Source organism: Sinohyriopsis cumingii, chromosome 4, assembly GCF_028554795.1.
Source record: "Sinohyriopsis cumingii isolate HCF-2022 chromosome 4, ASM2855479v2, whole genome shotgun sequence".
Lineage (NCBI taxonomy): Eukaryota > Metazoa > Mollusca > Bivalvia > Unionida > Unionidae > Sinohyriopsis > Sinohyriopsis cumingii.
The window spans coordinates 128,339,568-128,367,300 of NC_142964.1; the positions used below are offsets into that span (position 1 = coordinate 128,339,568).

The 27,733-nt window shown below is 36.9% G+C and overlaps 1 protein-coding gene across 2 annotated transcripts in view; it reads left to right on the plus strand.

Moving 5' to 3' along the window:
* LOC149802080 (HAUS augmin-like complex subunit 1) overlaps positions 1-27,733 on the plus strand; it is a 71,576-nt gene that overhangs the window by 16,729 nt on the left and 27,114 nt on the right. For both annotated transcript variants that reach the window (XM_089956476.1, XM_089956478.1), the window contains exons 3-8: positions 4,547-4,679; positions 9,756-9,890; positions 12,292-12,415; positions 17,627-17,692; positions 19,813-19,884; positions 21,723-21,770. In XM_089956476.1, coding sequence (XP_089812602.1) covers positions 4,547-4,679; positions 9,756-9,890; positions 12,292-12,415; positions 17,627-17,692; positions 19,813-19,884; positions 21,723-21,770 — 578 coding nt within the window. The remainder of the gene's footprint in view (positions 1-4,546; positions 4,680-9,755; positions 9,891-12,291; positions 12,416-17,626; positions 17,693-19,812; positions 19,885-21,722; positions 21,771-27,733) is intronic.

Below are 27,733 nucleotides of genomic sequence, written 5' to 3' on the forward strand. Positions count from 1 at the left end.
AGAATCCCCGACCAAAAAAAGAAAAACTGGAATTGAAACAATGCCACTTGACGATCAATGTCATGTCTCTGGGATTTGTTTTCTGTGGCCTGTGACGAACCTGTCCGTACCGTCAATGATACAACCCATGTGAATTACACTGTTGACAGGATGCTTGAATTGTTTCAGGCCAGCCCTCTCTTGCCATGAGAGGAAGACATATATGGCTGGTGGAATACTCGCAGGTTTCAGTTATCCATCTTGGCCAAATTAGTTAGATGCTATTTGTCTGCACCAGCTTCAAGCGTTCCGAGCAAGCAGCTGTTTAGTGGCGCAGGCCAGATGTTTTTGGATAATCGTGGATCATTACTTGGCGAGAAGGGAGAAATGTTACTGTTGTTTAAATACAACCTACCTCAACTAGGCTTTCAGTATTAGCAACAGCCAGTGTTCAGTGACGTCTAACTTTAGTCTTAAAGCATGCGTATTATTAATTTTAATTATTATTGGGCTATTGTTATAAATTTTTTTTAGTCATTTATTGAAATGTAGTAATGGCGATCTGTATCCTTGAACGTAAGTTAAAAGACTAGCTTAATACATTTTCATTCGTTCATATCTTGACTTGGCAAACCATAATTTTTATCAGTGTTAGTTTTAAAGTTTTTCAAGTTTTATGTTGGTGTAATCATTGTTTTCTATAAATAGCAATGTACTTCTTATCCAGTTTCTGTTTGTTTTTGTACAGAAGTTCAAATTCAATTGCTGCATAAACAACCTTGTTATAACTCACATGGCAAAATACCTGCTTGCATTACACTAATAGGTTTATGTTTATGAACCAGTCATTGTCATAAAACGAATAGTAATTAAATAAGCTATAACAACTCATTCCATGACTTGCACACTTAACCTTTGACCTTGGGATCAAGATCACAGTCATAGAAACTTTGTTATATTGGTTAAGATTATTTTATTTGCTGATATTTCTTAAACCCCTTGATGGATTTTGTTTTAGCTTGGGAAGAATCATGACAAAACTATGTGCTCTCAACCCTTTGATCTCAGTGGATTTTGTTTATAGTATGTCCATGTGGTCAAAGTCACACCTTTTACAGCACTGCTTTGATTGGTAGTTTGACACAAAGGTCATGGCCTTGTTGTTGATCATGATTGGTATAAAACACTTTTTATGGCAAGAATCCCTTGGCACCAATGAGTTTGTGTTCATGAGTATCCCTCAAGAAAGGCCACACTTCTAACACAACTAGCAGCCAGCATATTAGTGCAAAACTAAAATTTATCTCTCACAAGCAGCCATATTTTATTTTAATACGTGTCCAGAACCAGTTTTTAATTCATACGGTAAGGTAAGTGATCCTATTATCGTTACTGATGTATGTTTCCCAATGTCAGGTTTTCGTTACTGAAAGAAGTGTTGGCTAAAGTACATATACCACTAAGGCTGATATTATATCATTAACACCAAAGTTTACAGGAAATAGGGTCAACAAAGTTGTGATAGAGGTTTGGGCTTCACACAGCCATTGAGTTTTTTTCTTTGATGACTACGACCGGACGTAATTGATCATAAAATGGGTAGCATAGGCTAAATATAGATTTTGTGTATTAACATACACAGAGAAATCAACCTTTTACATAACAGTTTACCAGACAAAGACTGAAAAATCATGTGACAGTACATGTATCACTTCCTTTATAAACAAGGAATTGCATCAACTCTACAAATGTTTCGTCTGCATAATTTAATTGCAGTACTGTATTATTAGCAGCATAAGAATAAATTGCTACAGAACTTTAAAATGTCATCACATAAATGGAGAATTAATACTTTAGAAGAAATATTAAAAGTTATTAGACTTTATGACATTGGGAAGAGTTCAAGTGTTCTTGCCAAATAATTGACATTGAGATGACTCAAATAAACAGCATCATAACAGATGAAGAGAATATTCTGCAGCAGTGGGAAAATGGATTACCAAAAGAGAATTATTTTAAATACCAATCAACATATGAACCAGATTTAAATTATGTATTTTACTGGTTTTGCAATGTGCATGCCAACAATACCCTACTTGGATTTCACACTTAAGAATAAGAATTACTATTGTGTGTTAACGTGAAGCAAGTCTGGTCTTAAGACCATAAGAACCTGCTAATAATTAATGCTACTTTTAAATGAAGATATTAAATGCTTTGAAGTTATTTGCAGCTTTCTTACTACATACACATGTTTGTGTTGTTGTTGTAGGGTTTAACGCCATTTTTCAGCACAAGATAGGCTATACATAGTGGCCAGTATAACTGGTGAAGGAAGAACCCTGGAAAACCCCAGGGAGAACCACCAACCCACAAGAAACTACTGGCAAGCTTCCTCACTTACCAACGTTAGCCGAGCCTGAGACTTGAACACACGCAGACAGTGGTGAGATGGCAGTGTTCTAGAATGGTGAGTGCTTTAGACAACTTGGCCACTCTGGGCCCCCTACACATATGTACACTAACTTCTCACAACTATAGTCTCCCTCTGGAAAGGCCATCCATCTTATACGTCCACATTCCCAGTGCAGAAGGGGTGGCCATGTAAGAGGGGGACCACTGTATAGTAATTTTACTGGGTTAAAAAAAGGTGCCAACATTTTTTGCAACACCTCTTAGATGTTTACTGCCAGGTGAGGAGGAATGTTAGTTGTAGACTGGTAACTTCTGAATGTAAAGGCATTTAATAACATAAAAATTCAGTTCTGAAAGCAACCAGTGTAAATATCAGAGAGATCATTCTACATGCTAGCTGGGGGCCTCGAGAGGCCGAGTGGTCTAAAGTGTTTACCATTATGGATCATTGTCATCTCACCTGTCTGCGTGATTTTGATTCTCACGTTCGGCCAATGTGGGTATGTGAGAAAGCTTCTCATGGATCTGTGGTTCTTTCTTCGGTTTTCCCAGGTTCATCCTCCACCATTTATATTGGTTATGTATAGCCTATCCTGTGCTGAAAAATGGCATTAAACCCTACAACTACAACAACAACAACAACATGCTAGCAGTGAATCAGTTAAAAGTCTACAGTTCAGTGTTTGCATATTGCCAGAAACTGCCTTGTCTTGAACATGTGGCTGTGGCATTTGCTGAGTCCTTGTGCACTTAAAAACTTTTAAAAATTATTAATGAGCTCATTGTCTTGTCGTTTATATGTATTTTTTCATTTTTGGATTTCAACTGCAATAAAAGAAAGGAAGAGCTTTTTCCACATAATTTTCAGAGCATTTTAAGCTTCTGGAGATGTGTATTTTTACTAGTTATAGAAGTTGAATCCTGTAAGCCCCTTGAATGGGAACCTATATTTGTTGAATCCTGTAAGCCTCTAGAGTGGTGACCTTTAGAAGCTGAATCCTTTAAGCCCCTAGAATGGGGACCTATAGATACAGTTGTTTTTTTTGTCTTCTAACATCAAAATGCTAAATTTAAAGTTTTGAGTAGGTAACATAAGTTTATTCTACTTGGAGATTGTTATTAACTTCTCAATTTCAGGATAGTTATACAGAGGTGAGTGTGTTGTTCCAATCAAAGCATTTTACAAATAGCAGTAGATTAAATGTCACAATCTTATGACATAGTGGTCATCAGAGCACTTTGGAGGCAAGCTTTCAATTTTAAAATGGTCCTGAAAGGTTCAAAATTTACTTTTCGGAAAATCAATTTTTACATTTGGAAATCATTTTATTGCAACTCCTCCAGAACGGAGTTATATTGACATAGGATTTTCACTAGAAGACTATGATGTCTAGTCATGACTGAATGAAAATGGTTTTGCTGGTACATCCAGTATGGCTGCCATCTTCAGAATCTTTGTGCATGTATTGGGTTTTTCTCCTGATTGGTTTATCATATCAACATGGGGTTTTCATTAAAAGACTTCTTATAATATCATGTAAGTCCTAAAATTCAGTGGTGCATATGACTTCCAGTATGTCTACCACAGCAACCATTTGAAAATATTGTTATTGCTGCTTATGAATAGAGTCATATCAGCATGGAGTGTTTATTTGAAGACTTGGTTTGCTGCCTTGTTTGACTTATTTAAAAATTGTTCCAATCTGATTGGGTTTTCACTGGTAGATTTCATATGTTGCTTAGTTGGCCTTGTATAAAATTTGTGTCAGTTAGATATCCATTGTGGCTGGCAGTGATCTTGAAAATTGTATTAATACTCCTCCTTGGTAGAAAGTCTTTTACCAATTCAAATCATGATGTCACATTTTACATCATCATTTAGGTGATTACATAATCATCGTGTTACATATTGTCTCATACTGGATTAAACAGTGGACGTTGTATGATAGAATGCTTCTGTAACCATGCCTACAGTTGTTGCTGACCGCATAACTAAGTCATATTGTCTCAAATAATTTATCAGGTAATTATTGTATGTGATTCAGTTAGTGAAAGTTCTCAGAATAGGAATAATAATTGGGTGTTTATTTATATGAAAATGGATGTTTTTATGCTGCTAAATCTTATTGTGTTTGATTTATTTTACATGCAGGTTGTAGACTGGAGAACATCTTGAAGTCCATCAATCTGACACCGGCAAGTCTTTCACAGTCAGGGATCACGAGTCTGCGAGCTTTGGCCAATTTAGCCCTTCTTCTCAAAACAAAGGATGCATCTGATACAAAGTAAGAACTATGGCAGGAACCTCAAACCCAAACTTCATATCATTTAAAGATATGAAGTAAAAATTGTCTACTATATTATTATGGGCTGTTCCATTTGATCATTGCCCAGGAAGACATTATTAAGGGCTGTTCCATTTGATCATTGCCCAGGAAGACGCTGTTCCACTTGATCATTGCCCAGGGAAGGCATAGTTAAGGGCTGTTGCATTTAAACAAATATGGTACTCAGAGTAGACGCTGTTTTTAAATTATGCTAGGGTACACTGATTACTCAGAGTTCAAATGACAATGATACAGAATTATAATGGCTTCTGTGGGTGTCTACTCAACATTAAATGTAGCTTCCTGGGGTTCCAGTATACTTTAATGGAACTGTCCTAACATTAAATGCAAATCTATGCCTGCTAAATGTTTCTACTCAGAAATTTATATAAATATTTGGTATCAAGCCTTGAAGATTGACATTACTTTAATATAAACTACAACAACTTTTCCATTTTTATTTATATTAAGACATTTCATTCTTGCATCAGACTATAATCATGTATAGAGACAAAGACCAAGACACAAAGAGAGGGCAGCTATTATTGTAACAGGATGAAACTGGATTAGATTTGATCAAGTGAAGACACACAATCCAAGCATGTAAATGAACTGTTAATTTATAATGATAATGCAGATTCATGGACAAACACAATCCAAGCATGTAAATGAACTGTTATTTATAATGCAGATTAGGGATAAACACAATCCAAGCATGTGAATGAATTGTTTATTTATAATGCAGATTAGGGATAAACACAATCCAAGGATGTGAATGAACTGTTTATTTATAATGCAGATTAGGGATAAACGCAATCCAAGGATGTGAATGAACTGTTTATTTATAATGCAGATTAGGGATAAACACAATCCAAGGATGTGAATGAACTGCTTATTTATAATGCAGATTAGAGATAAACATAATCCAAGTATGTGAATGAAATGTTTACTTATAATGCAGATTAAGGATAATTGAATCTCAGGCTTTCATTTCATTTTTTAAAACTATAACAGCTGAAAATCCTACCAATCTCATGTGCATAAAGTTAGTAAGTGGATATAATAAAATGTTATTATTCCTCAATAGACACAATTAAAACATATTGTTCAACAAGTAATCACAATTGATATCAGTTGTCAATGGATATGAACAGTGCATTGATTTTTATTAATATATATGACTGATATACAGATTTATCAACAGATATGATACACAGATTTATCAACAGATATGAATGATGTTTGGATTTGTCAGTCAATATTATTGATGTTTGGATTTGTCAATAGATATGATTGATGTTTGGATTTGTCAATATGTATGATTGATGTTTGGATTTGTCAATATATATGATTGATGTTTGGATTTGTCAATAGATATGATTGATGTTTGAATTTGTCAATAGATATGATTGATGTTTGGATTTGTCAATAAATATGATTGATGTTTGGATTTGTCAATATATATGATTGATGTTTGGATTTGTCAATAGATATGATGTTTGGATTTGTCAATATATATGATTGATGTTTGGATTTGTCAATATATATGATTGATGTTTGGATTTGTCAATAGATATGATTGGTGTTTGAATTTGTCAGTAGATATGATTGGTGTTTGGATTTGTCAATATATATGATTGATGTTTGGATTTGTCAATAGATATGATTGATGTTTGGATTTGTCAATATATATGATTGATGTTTGGATTTGTCAGTAGATATGATTGGTGTTTTTGGATTTGTCAATAGATATGATCTTTATTTGAATTTATCAAAAACTGTGGTTAGTGTTTGTATTTGTGGATGTGATAAATGTATTTTTCATCAACAATTATGATGGTTCATTTAATTGTCACACACATAACGAGTGAAATTTGAGAAAAACCTGACATTTATATTCCACTGAGACATATGATGCTGTCATTTCATGGCATCCAGGCAATGATAACAAATATTTTGAATCCACTGCTCTCAACAAATGGCTAATGAACGGCCTCATGTGTGCCTCTTCTCCTGGCCTGCTGAAAAAGGATCCCTCGGAAACACCTTATGCAACAGACCCATTGGTTCAAAACCTTTGACACATCACACTGAGTTAACCAGGATCATACCTTGAACTAATGTCACCACTGATTCCTGTATCCAGATTACACAACCCAACAGAGCTTGATGGCTCCCTGTAACAGCTAAAAATACAACAACTGTAATATGAGAGAGGTTGCATTTGCCATTCACAGGCATCGTCAAAATCATAGTTGCGGTAACTGGACCAAGAGGTTACCACACAGTTGCTGGCATCTTTACTATCCAAGGTTCCGATGTGATAACCCTATCTACACCTTGGTGTATCAAGCAGATCTTTCTGTGCTCTGGGTCTGTGAATTTCATTGGGGCGGCAAGTTGCTGGATCCAATCAAAGTTAAGTTATTCAAATTTGAACACATGTTCCTACACAATTGAGACGAGGGGAGCACACAGCGTGAATGATCTGATAAACAATTTTCCAGTGCTGGTCTGTGTTTGCAGAAATACCTTTCACTCAAATATACCTGTAATGGGTTCCCTCTGGGTACTTAGTCATACTTTTGATATTAAATTTCCAATGTGTCCTTTTGACTTTAGTTGCCCCCACCATTTGCAGCCAATGTACGATGCACCACGCTATTGATTAGATGGCATTACAAACAGAGAGAAGCAACTCATGAAATCCAATTGATGTTGCTTGGACAATGCACCAATATTTCTGTTCGACCTACCAAGGTGTATATAGGATTATCATATCGGAATCTTGGCTAGCGAAGATGATTTGCTGGATTCAGGTGAACTAGTTCCCCACTGTGCCTCTTATTTTTCCAGTTATTGCTTGAGCTTATGGAGACTGTCATGCCTTTTATTGGCTGCCTAGTGGGAATAAGTCCCCCAAATGAGAGAATGCTTAGAGATGACACCTCCCACTGTGGTGGTCAAGTCATTTATTTGTCATTTACCAGTCAATCAATTTTAAAGCAGCAGTGGAATTCTGTTCAGCTGCATGCTAGGCCTATAAGGGCAGGGTTTTGGTGGATAGGGTAGATATAGACTTATAGTCTACCTTCTGTCTTTTCCATGGCAAGAGAAGGTCAAGGAAATCTCTGACCACATGAATGATAAAATACATGACCCAGGCGATTCTAAGGCTTTCATTTCTGAAGCCAGCTATCATCATTGTTCTCTCCATGCTGGTACAGCACCCATTTGCTGACTTAGTGGCTGACCTTATGATGGTTAATATGATCAGTTGACTGCTTCATAAGCTGGTCAAAATGTCTTGCGTATGATCAGTTGACTGCTTCATAAGCTGGTCAAAATGTCTTGCGTATGATCAGTTGACTGCTTCATAAGCTGGTCAAAATGTCTTGCGTATGATCAGTTGACTGCTTCATAAGCTGGTCAAAATGTCTTGCATTGCACCTCCAGTCTAATGTGAAACATGATAACTACTTTCTTAATTTCTAATTTGTTGATGTTTGGTAGAAACATTGAGAAGCATGCAAAAAGGCATCGCAAGGACTGCCTCAGCAAGTTGCATTGCCACTTGCTGAAATAGTCTTAGCTGCAGTGAAGAGATGGTAGATGGATAAGAGGCAGAAGACCACTCAGTGCAGCAATCCAACTTCAGGTGGCACCAGGTCTTTCAGTTCCAGAGGCATTTTGATAAAGGGGAAAGGAAATAACTTTTCTTCTACCCCAAATGCTCCAACAACCAATGTTGACTTGCCACCCCAACCAATCGAAGACAGCCTTCAAGTTGGCAAACCTCCTTCATTTTCAGATCTTGTGGATGAACCTGTTTACCAAGGATGAATGGGTGAACCAAGTTTGTTTTTGAGGGACTTTGGATTCATTTATCCAACCTCATCCTAATTTGACTTAACCCTTCCACAACATACCTGCTGTTTAACCTGAAAAATTTAAGAGTTGTACAGAAGGAGATCTTGTCGTGACTCTACAGACTGGCAATGGAGATAATTTGCAAGCTGTACTCCCTGGGGTTTCACTCTTGGTTGTTTCTAGTACCCAAGTCCACAGAATCTCAAACTAGTCATACGCCTCTGCCAGTTCCATTGTACATAACTGTGCCAGTGTTCAAGATAAGTCAGACTTTTATTAAAAATGGACAAAGTTGCAGTCAGTTTAAACTGAACTGATATGTCCACATCCAAATACATGCATCTTCATGCAAGTTCCTTTGGTTTGGTTTCAAAGGAACCTTTTACCAATTTCATGCTCTGTTGTTAATCCCTAATATCAGCAAATGGGCTGGTACTCTGGTTTGGTGTGTAAGAGGACTGTTATATTGCCCCATTCAAAGTACTCGGGTTTTGTGTGTATGAGGACTGTTATATTGTCCCATCATAGTACTCTGGTTGTCAGTGTAAGAGGACTGTTATATTGCCCCATTCATGGTACTCTGGTTTTCAGTGTAAGAGGATTGTTATATTGCCCCATTCATGGTTCTTTGGTTTTGTGTGTAAGAGGACTGTTATATTGCCCCATTCAAAGTACTCGGGTTTTGTGTGTATGAGGACTGTTATATTGTCCCATCATATTACTCTGGTTGTCAGTGTAAGAGGACTGTTATATTGCCCCATTCATGGTTCTCTGGTTTTGTGTGTAAGAGGACTGTTATATTGCCCCATTCAGAGTACTCAGGTTTTGTGTGTATGAGGACTGTTATATTGCCCCATTCATGTTACTCTGGTTTTTTGTGTAAGAGGACTGTTATATTGCCCCATTCATGGTTCTCTGGTTTTGTGTGTAAGTGGACTGTTATATTGCCCCATTCATGGTTCTCAGGTTTTGTGTGTAAGAGGACTGTTATATTGCCCCGTTCATGGTACTCTGGTTTTCAGTGTAAAATATTTGAATCAGATTTAAATTTTATGATAGTGACACTTTTGACGAGGGGGGTGTCAGTATGGTTCAATTTTATGAAAAATGAAGCTTGTTATTTCTTAAGCATTTTAACTTATCAGATCATATTTCCTTTCACAGCTATCTTCTTGCTCTCCAGCACCATCAGACAGAGATGTCCAGAGTGGAAGATGCCAGGAAACAAGAGCTTAGGACAACAGAACAACTTCAGCAGAAAACCAAATCTGCACTGATTAAGTACAACTCTTTGAAAAAGTATGTTGAGTTATAAAAATTGGCATTAATGGTTGTTGAGTCATTTTATGTCAAGTTTTTTTTAGTTACAGGGTATTAAGAGAGATATAATTTACTGTAGCTTCATTTTCCAGGTATCAAGAATTTGCATTGATATGGGATTCAAGCTGTCAGATTGGTGCAAGAGACTGGGACCTAAGCTGTCAGATTAGTCCAAGAGACTGGGACCCAAACTGTCAGATAGGTTCAAGAAACTGGGACCCAAGCTATCAGATAGGTCCAAGAGACTCTGCCCCACACTATCAGATAGGTCCAAGAGATTTAAATTTTTGTGACTAAGTTTAATTACAAGCATCAATAGTGTGATCTGTAGAGGTAATTCAATTCTATTCTTGTTTGATAAAATACAGGCTAAGGTTGGTTTTGTGTAGGGATTTTAGCATAATTTTCTCAAGTTCACATTGGTTACTTTATACCTGCATGTGTCCTGAAGACTCGCCAAACTTACAGTTGGATGATGAGTCTTTTCAGAAATTACCCTTCAATTATGAACTTACATAAGAAAAGCAGAAAATATATGAAAACATGATCATTGTCAACAGATCCAATATTGGGTTGTTCAGATCCCTGATTTCATATTCAGTGGAATTGGTCAGGGGTTAAATTTACAGGACTACTTCTGATGCTTAAATTTGCTCCAAATTTTCATACATATTACCTGCATATCAAGATTCTTGCCTATGATATAATATAGAAATGTCCAATGATATAATATAGAAATGCCTATGATATAATATAGAAATGTCCAATGAAATGAAAATATTTTTCAGCAAAAAGTGATAATATTATTCTTAAAAAAATTCAAACATTCAGCACAGAAATGTAGAAAGGAAATTAGTAGAAAAAAACTGGAACGTTAACATATATCCCAGGTTCATTTATTGTACATATGATGTTGATTTGAATATTGCTCATGGCGGGAGCATCACATTAAACTTTTTTTTTATAAAAAAAGTGCAAAAAACCTCTAACAAACAAGAATGATGTCATCTTGGGATCTTCGAAAAAGACATTGTCGCCATGGAGTTTAGAACTGCAGTTTCCGAAACAGAGGTGGAGATAACTAAGGTGTACATTAGGAATATTTATGTTGCTTTCACTGCATTAGATGACATTTTGTAACTTTTGGAAAGCATGTTTTAAAATTAAGCATCAGCAGTACAAGATATTTTGTTACACCTTACATAAATTTGTTCTGAGTTATGGAACAATATTAACTGCCTTGCTGAGAAGGTCTTGTTAGATTCGGGTCATCTGATATTAAGCATTTCAAAGTGTTTGCATAATAAGACCGATTGATATTATATTGAGTATGACAAATGCATTATTTTATTGTGACATTGTTGGTAATAGATGCCTATATATCCGACAATTTAAACATAAAAACATAATAGAAATGGAGGTATGTGAAATAAAAATGACATTTTAAAAGAGATTTTTTGCCTTATACTGTAGCAATTGACTCTGCGACTTTGTTGACAAGAGTGTGGTGTTCATTCATATGAGATGTTGAACAGTGTGCATGGATGATGCAGTGTGGTGTTCATTCAAAGGAGATGTTGAACAGTGTGCATGGATGATACAGTGTGATGTTCATTCATATGAGATGTTGAACAGTGTGCATGGATGATGCAGTGTGATGTTCATTCATATGAGATTTGAACAGTGTGCATGGATGATGCATTGTGGTGTTCATTCATATGAGATGTTGAACAGTGTGCATAGATGATGCAGTGTGATGTTCATTCATATGAGATGTTGAACAGTGTGCATGGATGATGCAGTGTGATGTTCATTCATAGAGATGTTGAATAGTGTGCATGGATGATGCAGTGTGGTGTTCATTCATATGAGATGTTGATCAGTGTACATGGATGATACAGTGTGATGTTCATTCATGTGAGATGTTGAACAGTAAGGTGTTTATTCATATGAGATGTTGAACAGTGCATGGATGATACAGTATGCTGTTCATGTATATGAGATGTTGAACAGTGTTCATGGATGATGCAGTGTGGTGTTCATTCATATGAGATGTTGATCAGTGTGCATGGATGATAGTGTGATGTTCATTCATATGAGATGTTGAACAGTGTGCATGGATGATAGTGTTATGTTCATTCATATGAGATGCTGAACAGTGTGCATGGCTGATACAGTTTGATGTTCATTCATATGAGATATTGAACAGTGTGCATGGATGATGCAGTGTGATGTTGATTGATATTATATGTTGAACAGTGTTCATGGATGATTCAGGGTGGTGTTCATGCATATGAGATGTTGAGCAGTGTGTATGAATGTTAGGGATTCCTGTGTTGTTGTTTGATAACAGCAAGATTCTACATATTTTTTTTATCAGAGCTCTTGAACTTCTAGAGGAGCAAGCTGCTGGCCAGCATCCAGAGATGGAGAGCCATGCCACACAGACCAAGTTTTTTCATGACAAGAGCAGAGATTATAGAGGACAAATCCAACAGCTACAGGTCTTGCTATGCTTTGGGTTGTGCATCATAATCAGTGTTTTTAAATTTTCTAATGCAGTCCAACTATATATACAGTACCTTCACCCCAGAGTAGGAATTATCATTGTTAGCCAAAGTGAAATGGGATGTAGAACAGGATTTAGTGCCCAGTACGTAAATATAAAGCTCTAATCACAAAGTCCACTTAAACAAATATTACTGTTGCCTAAGTGTGTAGTCAGTGAATGCTTTGTATGCCACATTAGACAACCGATTCAGTGAAAAATAGCTTTCTTTATAAATTTATATGGTATTTCATCCGACCATCCATGTAAATTTTTGGAAGGGTATATTGTTCCACCATTTGAAAAAATCCCTAAGCTGGGCAACTGTTATTTTACAGTATATTGAAATGTTTTTCTTAATTTTATTTACCCATCCTCTCAGCCATTTTGTTTATTTAAAACTGAAAATCATCTAAATTTGTTAGAGCATTAAAATGCAATGCCCAATTAAGTTTGATCAAACAGATAACAAGTCTGGATGTGATTGTACTTGAGGCACTAATTGATCATGCAAAAAAATAGTAGCAGTCTTTCATACTCATTTGTATCAGTGTTTTCCTCAATGAATTAGCTGAAGGTGTATTTGGTGTAAGTGCCATATGTGTGCTTGTTTATGTATAGTTTTGCATCCCATGAATACACTGCATTTAATACTTTATTATAATTAATTAATATTCATGTTGGCCATTCTCAAACAAATGAACACTTTACTAAACGATAGCAACCACTTTTTGTAGAACTGTACCGTGATGGTTGTAATAAATGAACTATGAAGACTGTTCTGCCCCCATTTCTTGTTGACAGCATTACCAATACCTCATTTCTCACATATTTTCATTGATCAGCAATACAGCTACCTCACTTGTCAATTTCACTTCATAATTTACTTGCAAAGATCAAGTCAAAAAATGTAATCACTAAGAACTATTTTGACTTTGCATAGTAGAAACATATATAACCACCCAAAAATAGAGAGGCCCACAGATATCATAACAGGTAATCAATGGCAGATCAGTGAAAATCCAATAATTAACCTTTAATTTTTATGGGTTTCCCATGAACCAGAAAAATAAAAATTTCACCATCATCTTGCTGTCTTTCCATTCTTTATCTCTTGAAAATTTTATCATTTTCCCTTTAAAAATAAAGAAATTAGGATGAGTTTGAAATAGGTACTCAGCTGTTTTGTTTTCAGTCACTACAACCGTCCATTTTGACCATATCAGTGACCTGCTAAGGAACAGTATTGATGCTTCACATTTCTTAAACAACGGATAATTTGATTTGCTTTGTGCATGGAAATGTGTTAGTTTTAACCAATGAAATTGGGTTTAACGTATAGTTGACACTATGACATTTACCTCAGTACTTGCACTACAAAGAACAAGCAAGAACAAAGAAATGGGTACGTTTTTCTCTTTTTACTCCAATATTTCTGGTTATTTTGAGGAGTGCACTGTAAAATATATAATACTTTTCTTTCTGCATTGAATGAGCCCCAAATAATGTCTTTTGCAAGAGTTATTATGTCGCACTTTGAATTAAAGATTTCAAGATAATCGGGCACCCGGAGTAAAATGGCCACTATGGCTCATCACTTTTTTACGGTAGGTCAGTCATAATAGGTTTTTACATTACACATTTTCACTGAGTAGTTAATTCAGCATGCATTCAATGGAAACAATTTGTATAACTTAAAAATTATGTTAATAATAACATTGTTGTTTCTAAACTTTAATTAGGGATACGACTTTACTGGGAAAATGCACTACATGTTGCACAGTAAATTGACGTAACTATGAATAATCAATTTGAACAAATATTCTTCTATTTTGTGTTATTTTATTAAGATATATACTGTCAATTTAATTAATATAATCAGTTATTCATTAGTTTATAGTGTTCAAACCTGGTATATATACCAATTTCAATATTTGAAGGTTTGATGGCATTTTGCAGCCCCCACCCCTCTGGTTTTATCTAAATTCACAGCAATAGTACGTGTTAGTAAGCATAACTGGTTTATTAATGAATTTAAAGTGAGCATAATATAAATGAAATTGAAAATGTCATTATATTAAGAGCATTTACAATTATAATAATTATAAGGACTTGGCATTTCTCCCCAACCCAGTCCCTAATTTTTCCTTAAATGGCTAAAATAATATTAAAGCCCTTAAGAAAATGAAGAAACATGTGTATATCAACATAAATTTTATACATTCATAAATTCATTATTCAACGAAACTCAAAGGACACTTTAAACATGTTTGGTAAAAATTTATATTTACTAATTCCATACAGTTGAATTAATTTTTAAGCTAAATTGTCTTTCAGATATGTATGTACAACTAGTATTGCTAGAAGGTGATATTCGGTTTGAAGACTGGGGTCATCCGATTCCAAACTGGCCATTTCAGTCTTTGGAAAGTTTGCTCCCACTTGATCCACCTGTGTCGTCTGGAACTTTGGATTATTTTAAGAATCTCACAACAGGACAATTTCTTTGCCTCATCCATACTGCCAAAAACTTTGAAACCTATAGCCTCACTGTCAAGAAAGAATCTAATTGTGGGTCCTTATGGTATGAAATTATGACAATATGACTTTGTCAGTTTTCAAATTCTCTGATAGAATGCAATGCTTTACGTGCTTTGTACAACAGGTGTCAGAAGAGTTTCACAGAAATACAGAAGAGGTTCCATGTTCACCATGACAGTGGAGTAAAGGATACTATGATTTTGTTTCTAAATTCGAAAATAGTGCTTCCAAGAAAGAAGAATGTACATTCAGATTTCAGGAAGGGAAGGTCGAGAGGGATGCTAAAATTAAAAAATGTAGACTAATGCGAGTGGAACACAGACGAAAACAGAAGGAGCAAATTTTAAAAGCAAGAACACACAGAGCTTTGAAAAATATGAACAAACGGCAACAGTTGGACCAAATTTGAATGTGGAGGGCAGTCAGTAGATTGTGTCGTGTTGAAAATCTTGATTGCATGAAAGGATTTACTAGTAATGTCAAGGTCCCAACGAATTTCATGCATGAAGCAAGTTATAATTCGGAATTACAAGCTAGACATAAGTAAACTGGCAAATATAAATGGTGTAAATCCTGCAGGTGAAAGTGACTGGAGTTCATCTGATGAGGAGTCATTAGATATGTCACAACCTCTTGTGTTAAAATCATCTAAGTACCACAGTGCATGTACAGTAAGTAAAAAAGATTCAAAGCATGAATGGAACTCACCAGATGAGGAGACATTAGATATGTCACAAGCTCTTGTGTCAAAATCATCTAAGTATCACACTGCATGTAAAGTTGGTGAGAAAGATTAAAAGCATGAGTGGACTTTTTCAGATGAGAAGCCATTGAACATGAGAAAAATCCTGAAACCTTCAGTCATTGTAAGGCCATATATTGTTACACTTGTCTGTCAATTTATCATACATTGGTCAAGTTTTGTTTTAGTCTTTTTCAGGCACTGAGCTTTTATCTTTCTAGTTGGACATTGTGTCATACAGTGAGCAAGACTAGTATCTGGACAGTTTTTCTTTTTTGTTGTTGTATTTTTAATCTTTATTATTTTAGAAAATTGTCTTTTTGTGTGTAGAGGAACACTAATTAATAATGTTTGCTTTTATACATATATATGCATATGTTTAAGATTGTAACTGGCAGCATCAGATGTTATAACCTTTTGAAAAATACAAGATTATAAATTATTTCACAAAATGCTGCATTGTACATTATTTAGTATACATTTTCTAAATTGAATTGAGTGAACTGGCACATGCATCTTTTTATGCTTGTATTAAGAAAAATAAGTATAATGGTTTTTATCATTCAAAGAAAAAATATTAAATTTCGAGAAAAGTTGAGTCCAGATTTTTTGGATTATCTCCCCTTAAAAGTCTTAAAAAACTGAAATCATTTTTCAGTTAATTATATAGGAAATGTAGATATTTTTGAAACATGTTTTTGGTGTTTTATTATTTAGGCCACCTGTAGATCACTTTGAAACAGTGTTTACTTTGATTAACAGAGTCTTTCTATTTTCTGATGATGGACATTTGGACTTTAAAATTTTGATAGAAAGAAAAATTCATAATGTGGCATTTTAAAAACCATCTTGTCTATTTACTTACAGTGCTGTACATCATAAAAGTAGTATTTCCTTTAGCAATGTATGCATAGATGAAACTGTTTAAAGATAACCTACAAAGATTAGTAAAATATTTTGGTTCTTAAACATGAGAAAATGCTGTATGTTTTAAAAGATTTTGTCATTTTTCAGATTTTTAACACAATTTGTAAATAAAAGTAAAGCTACCAGAGTTGTTCTTTTTTCTGCATATCAAGATCAATATAGATGTAATTAGTTTTTTGTATCATTTTCATGCAAACTCTTTCAGTAGTTGTTTGGCATTCTGGGTTACTCTGTAGGCTATAGTGATATGGCAATGGATATGGAAGGTGATCTAAGAAATGCAATTTGCCTTCATTTTTCTGTTCATTAGTGATGAGTGCAAACAAGGACATGTATCAAATTTGAAAATGTGTTAGTTACAAAAACATCTTCTGCCAATAACCAAACATGTTCTCAATGTACTGTTGGTTTTTTGAGGATCATAATGAGGCAGAAATCTGTCAAAGTTTGAGTTTTTGATTTAACCTGGGCCTATTTAGGAATAAAATTAACTGTTAATTTCACACTTTTATTATATCATGTGTACATAATGTTATACAGTGGATATGGCATAATCATAACAATTACTTTTATAAACACTTTAATTTGGTTGCCTAAATCGGCCCATATCAAACCTTGTCCTTTTGTATTCAAACTGGGTAAAGATCTAATTGAAAATGAAGAAATATACTTGAAAATGGGGTTAGGTAGAAGTCCACCTTTTGTATTCAAATTGGGTAAAGATCTAATTGAAAATGGGGTTAGCTAGAAGTCCACCTTTTGTATTCAAACTGGGTAAAGATCTAATTGAAAATGGGGTTAGCTAGAAGTCCAGATGCAGCAATTTATTAGTCCTTGAGCTCCAAGCACAAGATTTGTGACAATGATGTATTTACTAACATATGCAAAGAGGGAGCTTCATTTTCCACACTAGTTTTTGAGATCTATTATTTATTTATGCATTACTTTCTGTTTCAGAACCATTTGGACAAGGTCCATGCAGATCCTGCCCTTTACCATCAGACCATAGTCAAACAAGCAGAGGTATCTCTAGTTATTGGCTTGTGTCTTCTTCAAAGAACTTCTCTCTTTGCATATCAGTAATATTGAGAAAGTATCCATTGAAGCACCAAAGTATTAAGATTGTTCTGGTGTGTCAGTTGATTCAAAATCCAGATTTTGAGTTTATATTGTGCTGCCACCATAGCTGTAGAGGGTCCATTAAATAAAGTCCCATCACAATTTCCATCTGTAGCAAATTTCGTTTACTCTCAGTAACTGCATGGATTGCGAAGCCAATTCTTGTTCAGATTATTGCATTAAAACCTATAGGTCAGGTTGATTTTTGTTTTCCGACAGATATGAAAATTTCTGGCCCATTTTACTATGCACATTGGTCTCTTTTGTATGATATTGCTGACAGATATGAACATTTCTGGCCCATTTTACTGTGTACATTGGCCTCATTTGTATGGTATTGCTGACAGATGAATATTTCTGGCCCATTTTACTATGCACGTTGGTCTCATTTGTATGATATTGCTGACAGATATGAATATTTCTGGCCCATTTTACTATGCACGTTGGCCTCATTTGTATGATATTGCTGACAGATATGAATATTTCTGGCCTATTTTACTATGCACGTTGGTCTCATTTGTATGATATTGCTGACAGATATGAATATTTCTTGCCCATTTTACTATGCGTGTTGGCCTCATTTGTATGATATTGCTGACAGATATGAATATTTCTGGCCTATTTTACTATGCACGTTGGCCTCATTTGTATGATATTGCTTTTGGGCATCTACTTCATATTGACACATTTCTACTTTTACATAGATTGGTTATCACAATTTATATTAGGTACTGTTGAAGGCACAGTTTGAAGACATGGCAAAGCCCATAAATTAGTAGAAGATCTTGAAAACCATTAATCTTGAATATGGGACTTTGTACCCTTGTGTGTTTTTATAACATGAACAAACATGAGACTGCATTAGAATTTAGACTTGCTGCCAGCTCATTAGCCCAACACTTGCAATTTTCAGAGTGGGAAACAGCAAATTTTTATAATTGCTGGCTGGATATCCAGTATGTTCTGAAAGCTATTTTTTTAAAAAAAAGAAAATAAGAACTTCATGTATGGAAAGATGTATCACCTATATATATATATATATATATATATATATATATATATATATATATATATATAAGTCATCAGCATTACATTCAATCAATCAAGTGTATATATACAACTTGTCAGCATTACATTCAGTGAGTCATGTGTGGAAAGATGTATCACCTCTGTGTTTTGTAGAAGTCATCAGCATTACATTCATTGAATCAAGTGTGGAAAGATGTATCACCTCTGTGTTTTGTAGAAGTCATCAGCATTACATTCAGTCAGTCAAATGTGGAAAGATGTATCACCTCTGTGTTTTGTAGAAGTCATCAGCATTACATTCAGTCAGTCAAATGTGGAAAGATGTATCACCTCTGTGTTTTGTAGAAGTCATCAGCATTACATTCAGTCAGTCAAGTGTGGAAAGATGTATCACCTCTATATTATAAAGAAGTCATCAACATTACGTTTAGTCAGTTTTTTGTGGAAAGATGTATCACCTCCGTGTTATATAGAACTCATCGACATTACATTCAGTAAGTCTTGTACCATGGCATGTACTTGAGGCATAATCTTTTTTGCCACATAAATCCAACAATGCCAAACGACTGAAAGATCACAGAGAGTCAGACATACAGTGTAATGATGTTTAGGAGTCATACTTACAATCAGCAACCAGGATACTGATAAATATTGTGATGGGATTTTGTGTAGGATTGATAGAATTAAATTTACCTCTCTTTGCACAGGACATGGTTTAACTAGAACACACAAGATACAAACATGAGCAGCAGCATAATATTCAAATGGAAAATTATTACCATGAATAGTGCATTTAAATTTATCAAGAAAAAAGAATTATTATAGTTTCTATAATTTGTCTTTCTTCTAAAAAGATTATTTAGGTATTCAAGAAGTAACAGACACTTTAATTATATTGCCTAATATTTTATTTTACAAGATAGGATGTGTTTGCAGAATATAATCATGAAAATACTGAACACTCTTTTAGTGATACATTGTTTTTATCATTTTAGGAACTGCATGCCCTGAAGGAAGAAATAGCTCCTTTGAAGGCCAAATTGGAGGCTTATCACAGTTTGCCTCCAGTGAGTATTCAGTCTCTGCAGTTATTATTTGAATTCAAGACTTCCCAATAAAAGCCACAAGAGTTTTTACCTCACCACCAGTGAGAAACTTTAATCCCAACTTTCTAAATGGTGATGTATGAGAGTTACAGTTTTAGTCTGTGCTTCCCATTCCTTTCTCAAATGTCCAGGCTGTAGCTCCACTGAGTTCGGCTTGATCTTCGGATATGTGTTGCTGTAGTTAAATTATAAAAAAATTCATTATGCACATGACGATTTTGTATTTCTCAAAATTGACGTAATAATATCATGCAGTTTTGAGCATTCATTGTCACTGGCTTATGTAGTATAGTGTACCCCATGAAAAATAAAAACATTTAACTCATTAGCCCCTGGCCTCGAGTTTACATGGCAGGAGGTAGTAGCCTACTGCCGAGCTCTGTAGTATCAAGGTCATGTATGATACACTAAAGTGGGTGGTGTTATAGAAAGCTAGACAGGTGTAGCTGTAAAATGATACCAGATAATCTGGAAATTCTGGATGAACCTTTGCAAAAAAGCAGGGTAAGATGGGCGTTTGGAATAAATAGTGATTTTGGTATGAAAATGATGGGTCTGTGAAGCAAAATAAAAAAAAGAAAAAAAAAGAACTCCAACTTTTACCCTTCTGCTCATGCATGAGTGAAATAGCCAATGAAAAATGATGTTTCTAACACAACTAGGCATTAGGTTATTGGAAAATCACCTGGAAGTTGATGTATTAGGATGTATTCAGAAATAGCCCACAACATGTGTTTCCTGCTTGCATTTCAGACAAAAACCTCCAGTGGTTAATGAGTTTAGTATGACTGAGTTAGTGGTTTATTTTTAATGACACTTTATTTTAGGGAATAAGAGCTAAGTTCCTTTTCCAATGATTCTTAGAGAGCTGGCCTGGACAGACATCAAAAGCTGCAAAACTTGGATTAAGAATCTGACACTCTAACAACCATGCTACCATGGTTTACAAAATTAATACAACTGAAAATGGCTTATAGATATGAACAATGGTTGTCAGTTTTGATCCACTCCAATATTGAGAGTTGTTGGAAGGATGGGAGGCTGTGACTGGTAGACAATGTATTGATAAGAATAGAATGGAGAAAAAAATATGCTTGGCAAAAGATATGTAGCTGTACTGGTGATAGACCAGAACATTTTATGGGGTGCTCTTTTGTTATGGGCTCATTATGAGCCCTTTTGTTCATTTTTTTTACAATCTTTAGCAAGGTTTATGTGAGGATTGCCATGAAACATTACACACACATTCATCCCCTGGTCTAGCTGGTCCTAAGTGAAAATGGTGCCAGTCAGATGGATGATCATATTAGCATGTTGTTTTCACAGGAAGATTTATAATGATGTTTAGTTGGTCCTCTATGAATAATCTTACAGCCATTATGGTCATCACAGTTACTAATTTGAAAATTTTGTTATTGCACAAGAGTATCGTTGTTGTTGTTGTAGGGTTTAACGCCATTTTTCAGCACATGATCGGCTATACTTGGCGGCCAGTATTAATGGTGGAGGAAGAACCCGGGAAATCCCCGGGAAGAACCATCGACCCTCGAGAAGCAACTGGCAAGCTTTCTCACATATCCACATTAGCTGAATCCAAGAGTATCAAAGATGGTTTCAGCACTCAGTAGTTGAAAAGGAAGAAATGGTCTTATCTTGAATTCCTTGAAGTTATTGTTGATAGTTGAGCATCAATCCCTTTAAGTGACTCTTGTGAAGCTTTTCCTTCAATTAAATCAGTTTTATCCTAGTGAACATACATGCAAGTATTTTCACTTCCATATACTTTTTCATTCATACAGGATATATCCCTGGCCAAGGTAAAGCTGGAAGAAATAAGACAGCAAGTTGTAAGTATTATTTTTTACATCTGTGCTTTGATGGCAGTAGAAATTGAATTTTCACCATTTAAATATCTGTTTATCCTGCCACGATCCCTCCTTTGATGGAGGAAAAATATTTTCATTGCATCATATGGATACACATAATGTTTCGGGGTTATTTTTAACATTTCTTTCAAATCTATTGATCAAAGTATATTAGGATAATTTTCTCTGCTACCTCCATCATTTTGAGTGTGTGTGTATGTGTATATAGTGTGACCCTGCTATAGCACGCTCCGTTTATAATGCGAATTCAGATAAAACATGGTTGTGGTGTGGGTCTTGAAATTTTATATACATGTATTTTTCTCGTACACAAAAAAAATCGTTCTTAAAAGTACGAAAAAGCGTAAAATGTTTATTATCATTTTGGGGAAAAGATCACATGTGAATAATACCAGACGATCATGGCATGGCTCCTGAAATTATATATGTATTTTTCTCGTACACGAAAATGTATTTTTTTCATTTTAAAAGTACAAAAAATAATGTGTAAAAAGTTTATTCTGGGATTGTGTAAGGCTTTGCCAATTTCACAAACTTGGAGGGAAAAAATTCCTTTTTGGCGGCAAAATATACCATCTGGCGATTTTTTTTATTGCTGACGTTGTTGGTTGTTTGATCTTGTATATACAACCATTGGATTGGAGTGGAGAAATTCAGAGGCCTCATGAAAGGAAGCCACAGACTTGATATAAAATGCACTGAAGTTTATCTTTTGTTTCATAAACAAACTCTTTGTCCATATTGACAAACCATCTAAACAGTGCATTGTTTCATCATAATCCACTTATCTTGACATCTAGCATGAGTACTATATGTTGTGAGATATCCACTTTTTTGTTGCTGACATTTCTGGTGATGGAGATCAACTGTATGAGGCATTTTCTCGTAATCTATCTTTCGTTGGATTTTTGGCCACTCACTAGTAATTAATATATTTACATAGACTGACATTTGTATATGGATGGTAAGTAAAATTCCTCTTCTTTCCACTCAGAATTAGATCCTTCAGAATACTCACATTTTCTGTAATAATCCCTGTCATCAGACCAGAACATCTGCATCTCTATCGTTTGTTGACCCTTTGTTAAATTTCTAACACGTGTGGCAGCATCACACTGCTACCACAAATGTAAAAAAAAAGAAGAAAAAAAAACCACAGCTTAATTATTGGTTTATTCAACAGGCAGGGAGGAACAGTTCCTAGAATAGACCATAATGAATTCCAATTCCTTTTGAAATAGTTTGCTGAAATTTCAGAGGAAACAGAGTACCTTTGAAGCACCAATTTTTATGAAAACGTACTCAGCAAATAGGAAAAAAATCTGTCTCAGTCATGCAGTACAGTTCTTTGATGTTGCTGCCACAATAAGAAATGGGCATTTGTTTGGTTCTCCAAAGCTGTCCTTTAGCGGTGACTTCAATAACGCATGCACCCATCATCAAAGAGAGTCGACAACAGTCTTCAATAAAAACAAAGAACTTTTCTTCAAAGGAACTCAGTACCAAACTTAAATAAAAGTAATGGAATCTGATGGATTTTTGCATTTTCTAATGGCAGCTTAAAATGCAAACTGACTTTTAACAGCTTGGGATGTACTGAAAAGAAAATGTGCTTCGTCATTCGTTACTTGATTGTGCTACGTTTTTCCACTGAATTCAGACCAATATGACCTGTGACAAAATTATTGAATATTTTAAATCTCTGTGTGTGCATATTTTTGATGGAAACATTTGTATTGTGGCTTCAATGTATGTGATGAGATTCGTGGGTGAGTACATGGTGTTGATACTCTATTCATACTATACATTAGACATGTATATATAAACAGTATTCACGTATATGTACCAATTCGTGGTTCTCTAAATAAAGTAAACTATTATATATGACTTCTGTTTTCACTACAGGTGTATTTCTCATTTATGCATTAATTTAAGATGGTAACTGTGCTGATGAAGCATGTATTTTACTGCCTGCATGTATTACCTAACCCAACCCCAACCCCTTGCAAATTTTTTTGGGGTATATGCATAATTTTCTTCAGTTAACTGACCTGGTTGCTTATAACATGGTTCAGTTTATAACATGGTCGGGTTCTATGGCTTCTAACATCTGCCATGTTAGAGTGGGGTCACATTATATATACATATATATATATATATATATATATATATATATATATATATATATATATATATATATATATTAGTTGGCTAGTTGGCATCCGTTAGTCTCGAGAGACGATGGAACTGCACCCATGAGAGATGTCCCGGTTGGTGGTTGTGCAGCATCTGCTGTGGCTATGTAGTCCAATGCGGGAGTGGCAGTCCCTGCTGCACTTGAAGGTTGCGTCTGGTGATGGTTGGAGCTGCTTCTTCTTCCTCTGTGATCGTCTTTCATCAGCTAGCACGCGTAGCTTATCCTCTCCGGCTTTCAGACCAGTGATCAGAGCATGTCGCCAGCTTGATCTGTCTAGAGTGAGCTCTTCCCAGATGTTGACATCGACATCAAGGGCTTTCATGTCATGCTTGCACTCATCCTGGAAGCGGAGATGTGTCAGTCCGATCAATCTTTTGCAAGAGGCGATTTCCGAATAAAGAATGTCTTTGGGGATCCATCCATCATCCATCCGACATACATGGCCCAGCCATCTCATGCGACGTTGGCAGAGGAGTGTGATCGTGCTGGGAATCTTGGCACACTCGATCACCTCGTTGTTTGTTACTCGATCACTCCAGGTGATCCCGAGTATGCATCGGAGGCATCACATGTGAAAGGCGCTCAGTCTTTTCTCTTGTGAGGCGTACAGAGTCCAGGTTTCACTGGCGTACATGAGAGTGCTTAGCATGCAGGCACAGTACACGGTGATCTTAGTGTTCAGGGTCAGCATGGTGTTGTTCCACACTCTCTGCGACAACCTGGAGAGAGTTGTTGATGCCTTTCCGATCCGCTTGTTGAGCTCAGCATCGAGCGAGAAGTTGTTGGTGATGGTAGAGCCAAGGTACATGAACTGACTCACCACCTCAAGTTCATAGTTGTTGATGATGATGCCTGGGGGGTCCGCATCCTGAACCATCGCATTTGTTTTCTTTAGGCCTATGGTTAACCCAAACTCATCGCATGCTTTAGCAAAGCAGGCCATCAGGCGCTAAAGCTCAGCTTCTGTGTGGGCGGCTAGAGCAGCATCGTCTGCGAAGAGCTTGTCCCTGATGGTTACTTCACGCACTTTGCTCTTTGCCTTCAGTCGTGCCAGGTTGAACAGTCTGCTGTCTGATCGCGTGTGCAGGTAAATCCCTTCTGTGGACGTCCCAAAGGCATGCTTGAGCAGGACTGCGAAGAACATGCCGAAGAGCGTGGGGGCAAGGACACAGCCCTGTTTAACTCCACTGCAGATGTCAAAGGGGCCGGATGTTGAGCCATCGTACTGCACCGTGCCTTTCATGTCATCGTGGAAGGACTGGATCATGCTTTGCAGCTTTGGAGGGCAACCAATTTTCGCCAGGATTGTGAAGAGTCCGTCACTGCTGACCAGATCAAATGCCTTGGTGAGGTCTATAAAGGCCAGGTAGAGGGGTCTGTGTTGTTCTCTGCATTTTTCCTACAGTTGCCTGACAGAAGATTATGTCGATTGTGGACCTCTCTGCGCAGAACCCGCACTGCGACTCTGGGTAAATTCTGTCAGCAAGCATCTGCGGTCTTTTCAGGATGACATGTGCGAAAACTTTACCCACAGTGCTGAGAAGTGATATGCCCGTGTAGTTGTTGCAGTCGCTTCTGTTGCCCTTGTTCTTGTACAGAGTTATGATGTTGACGTCTCTCATGTCCTGAGGCACTGCACCCTCGTCCCAGCACTGGCAGAGGAGGTCGTGCAGGTGTGTGAGCAGCACGCTACAGCCGCACTTAATGAGTTCTGCTATGATGCCATCCTTCCATGGGGCTTTACCTAGTGACAGTTTCTCTAAGGCCTTCTTAAGTTCGTCTACAGTAGGTTTCTCATCCAGTTCGGCCATGAGAGGGAGGTTTTCAATGGCATTGAGGGTATCAGTGGTCACGTGGTTCTCTTTGGAGTACAGTTTGGAGTAGTATTCCACCCAATGCTCCATCTGCTTGCCCTTGTTGTGGATGGTATCGTCTGTGGCAGACTTCAGTGGTGCTGTCAGTTTCTTTGTGGGACCCATTGCTTTCTTTATTTCATCGTACATGCCTCTTATGTTTCCAATATCATGTTTCCAATATCTGCTGCTGACTGGATGCTCTGACAGAGCTGAAGCCAGTATTCATTGGCACACTGCCATGCTAATCTCTGCACTTTGCTTCTGGTAGACTTGTATGCCTGTAGTGTCTTCTGGCAGGGGGATCGCTTGTATTGCAGGTGAGCACTGCGACGCTCTTCTATGGCTGGCATGAGTGTGGCAGAGTTAGCCTCAAACCAGTCATTGTTCTTTCATTGCTTCTTACCAAAGATCCATGTGGCTGTGCTGTATACAGTCTCTCTGATGTGATCCCATCTTTCTTTGGCACTGCTGTTGGGGGGTTCTGAATCAGACTTCTTGGAAAGAGCATAGGTGAATTCCTCAGCCTTGTCTGGATATGATGTTTTGCTCACATCAGTGCGTGGTTGACCCTCTTCCCTAGAGCGGTGGATCTTCTTCGGCTGAAGCTTCATTTTGCAGCACACCAGTGGTTGTGTCGCAGTCAGCACTGTGGAAGGTACGGGTAAGAAGCACACCCATCATGGCTGACCGTCTTGTAATGATCAAGTCCAACTGGTGCAAGTGTTTAGACCGGGGATGCCTCCAAGACACTTTGTGCTGTGGCTTTGTCTGAAAGAATGAATTGGTGATGCTGAGGTCGTGGTATGAGCACATCTCTAGAAGACGCTGCCCATTCTTATTCATCTTCCCAATGCCAAACTTGCCAAGACAGGAGGGCCAAAAGTCATGGTCAGCACCCACCCTAGCATTGAAGTCACCCAGCAAAATCAAGTTCTCTTCCTTGGGAATTTTGTCGATGAGTGAGTTTAACTCATCGTTAAACTCATCCTTGGTGTCTGTGGAGGATCTTAGTGTTTGAGCGTAAATGCTAATAAGGTTGACAGGCCCGTTTGTGGTGTGGAGGGATAGCAGTCTTCCATTTCCTTGTTGGCAGGGTTCTATCATCCCCAGCTGAGTGTTCCTGACAGCGACTCCAACACCAAACTCTCTGGCTTCATCAGCGCTCTTTCCTTGCCAGAAGAATGTGTAGTTCTTTTCTCTGAGGGACCCGGAATCTGGTAGTCGTATCTCCTGTAGTGAGGCGATGTCGACCTGGAGCCTTGCAAGTTCGTCGTTGATGACTGAAGTCTTTTGAACATCACTGATTGTCTGGAGATCATCTGAAAGCCCAGTCAGCATTTTCCGGACATTCCAGGTACCTAGCTTGAAGATTGAAGTCTTTTTAGTTTTATTTTGTTTTTTCTTGATGCAGTACTTGCAGTCCGCGTTTCAGGTACTCGCGTACCTTAAGCCTTACGCACCCAGCAAGGCAGGCGAACTGTGGCGGGACGGCACCTTATTGGCTGGGGGCTGCCCAGTTTGAGGCGAAGCATCTGCCCGAAGCATCTGGTTTTGAGGCGCCAGAAACTCGCCTGTCATCCCTTCTCCAGTCAGTTTAAACAGGTGAAGGCCTGAAGCTGGATTTGGTTGTCAGAGGCTCTATCAGACGCAAGCCATTGGGAGATTTCCAAAGGAAGTGGGTGCTTATCTCCCACATCCGCCCCCAGCGATGACAACCCTTGAAACCCATATATATATAGACAGACAAAGAGAAGCAACTGTTCCTGAGTTAAGTCCCTTTATACCTGCTAGATGGTTACCATTCTACTCAGACATAACTAGTTTTCACTTTCAATTTAATGCTACAAAGATGTCCAGAGTGCATTTAATCT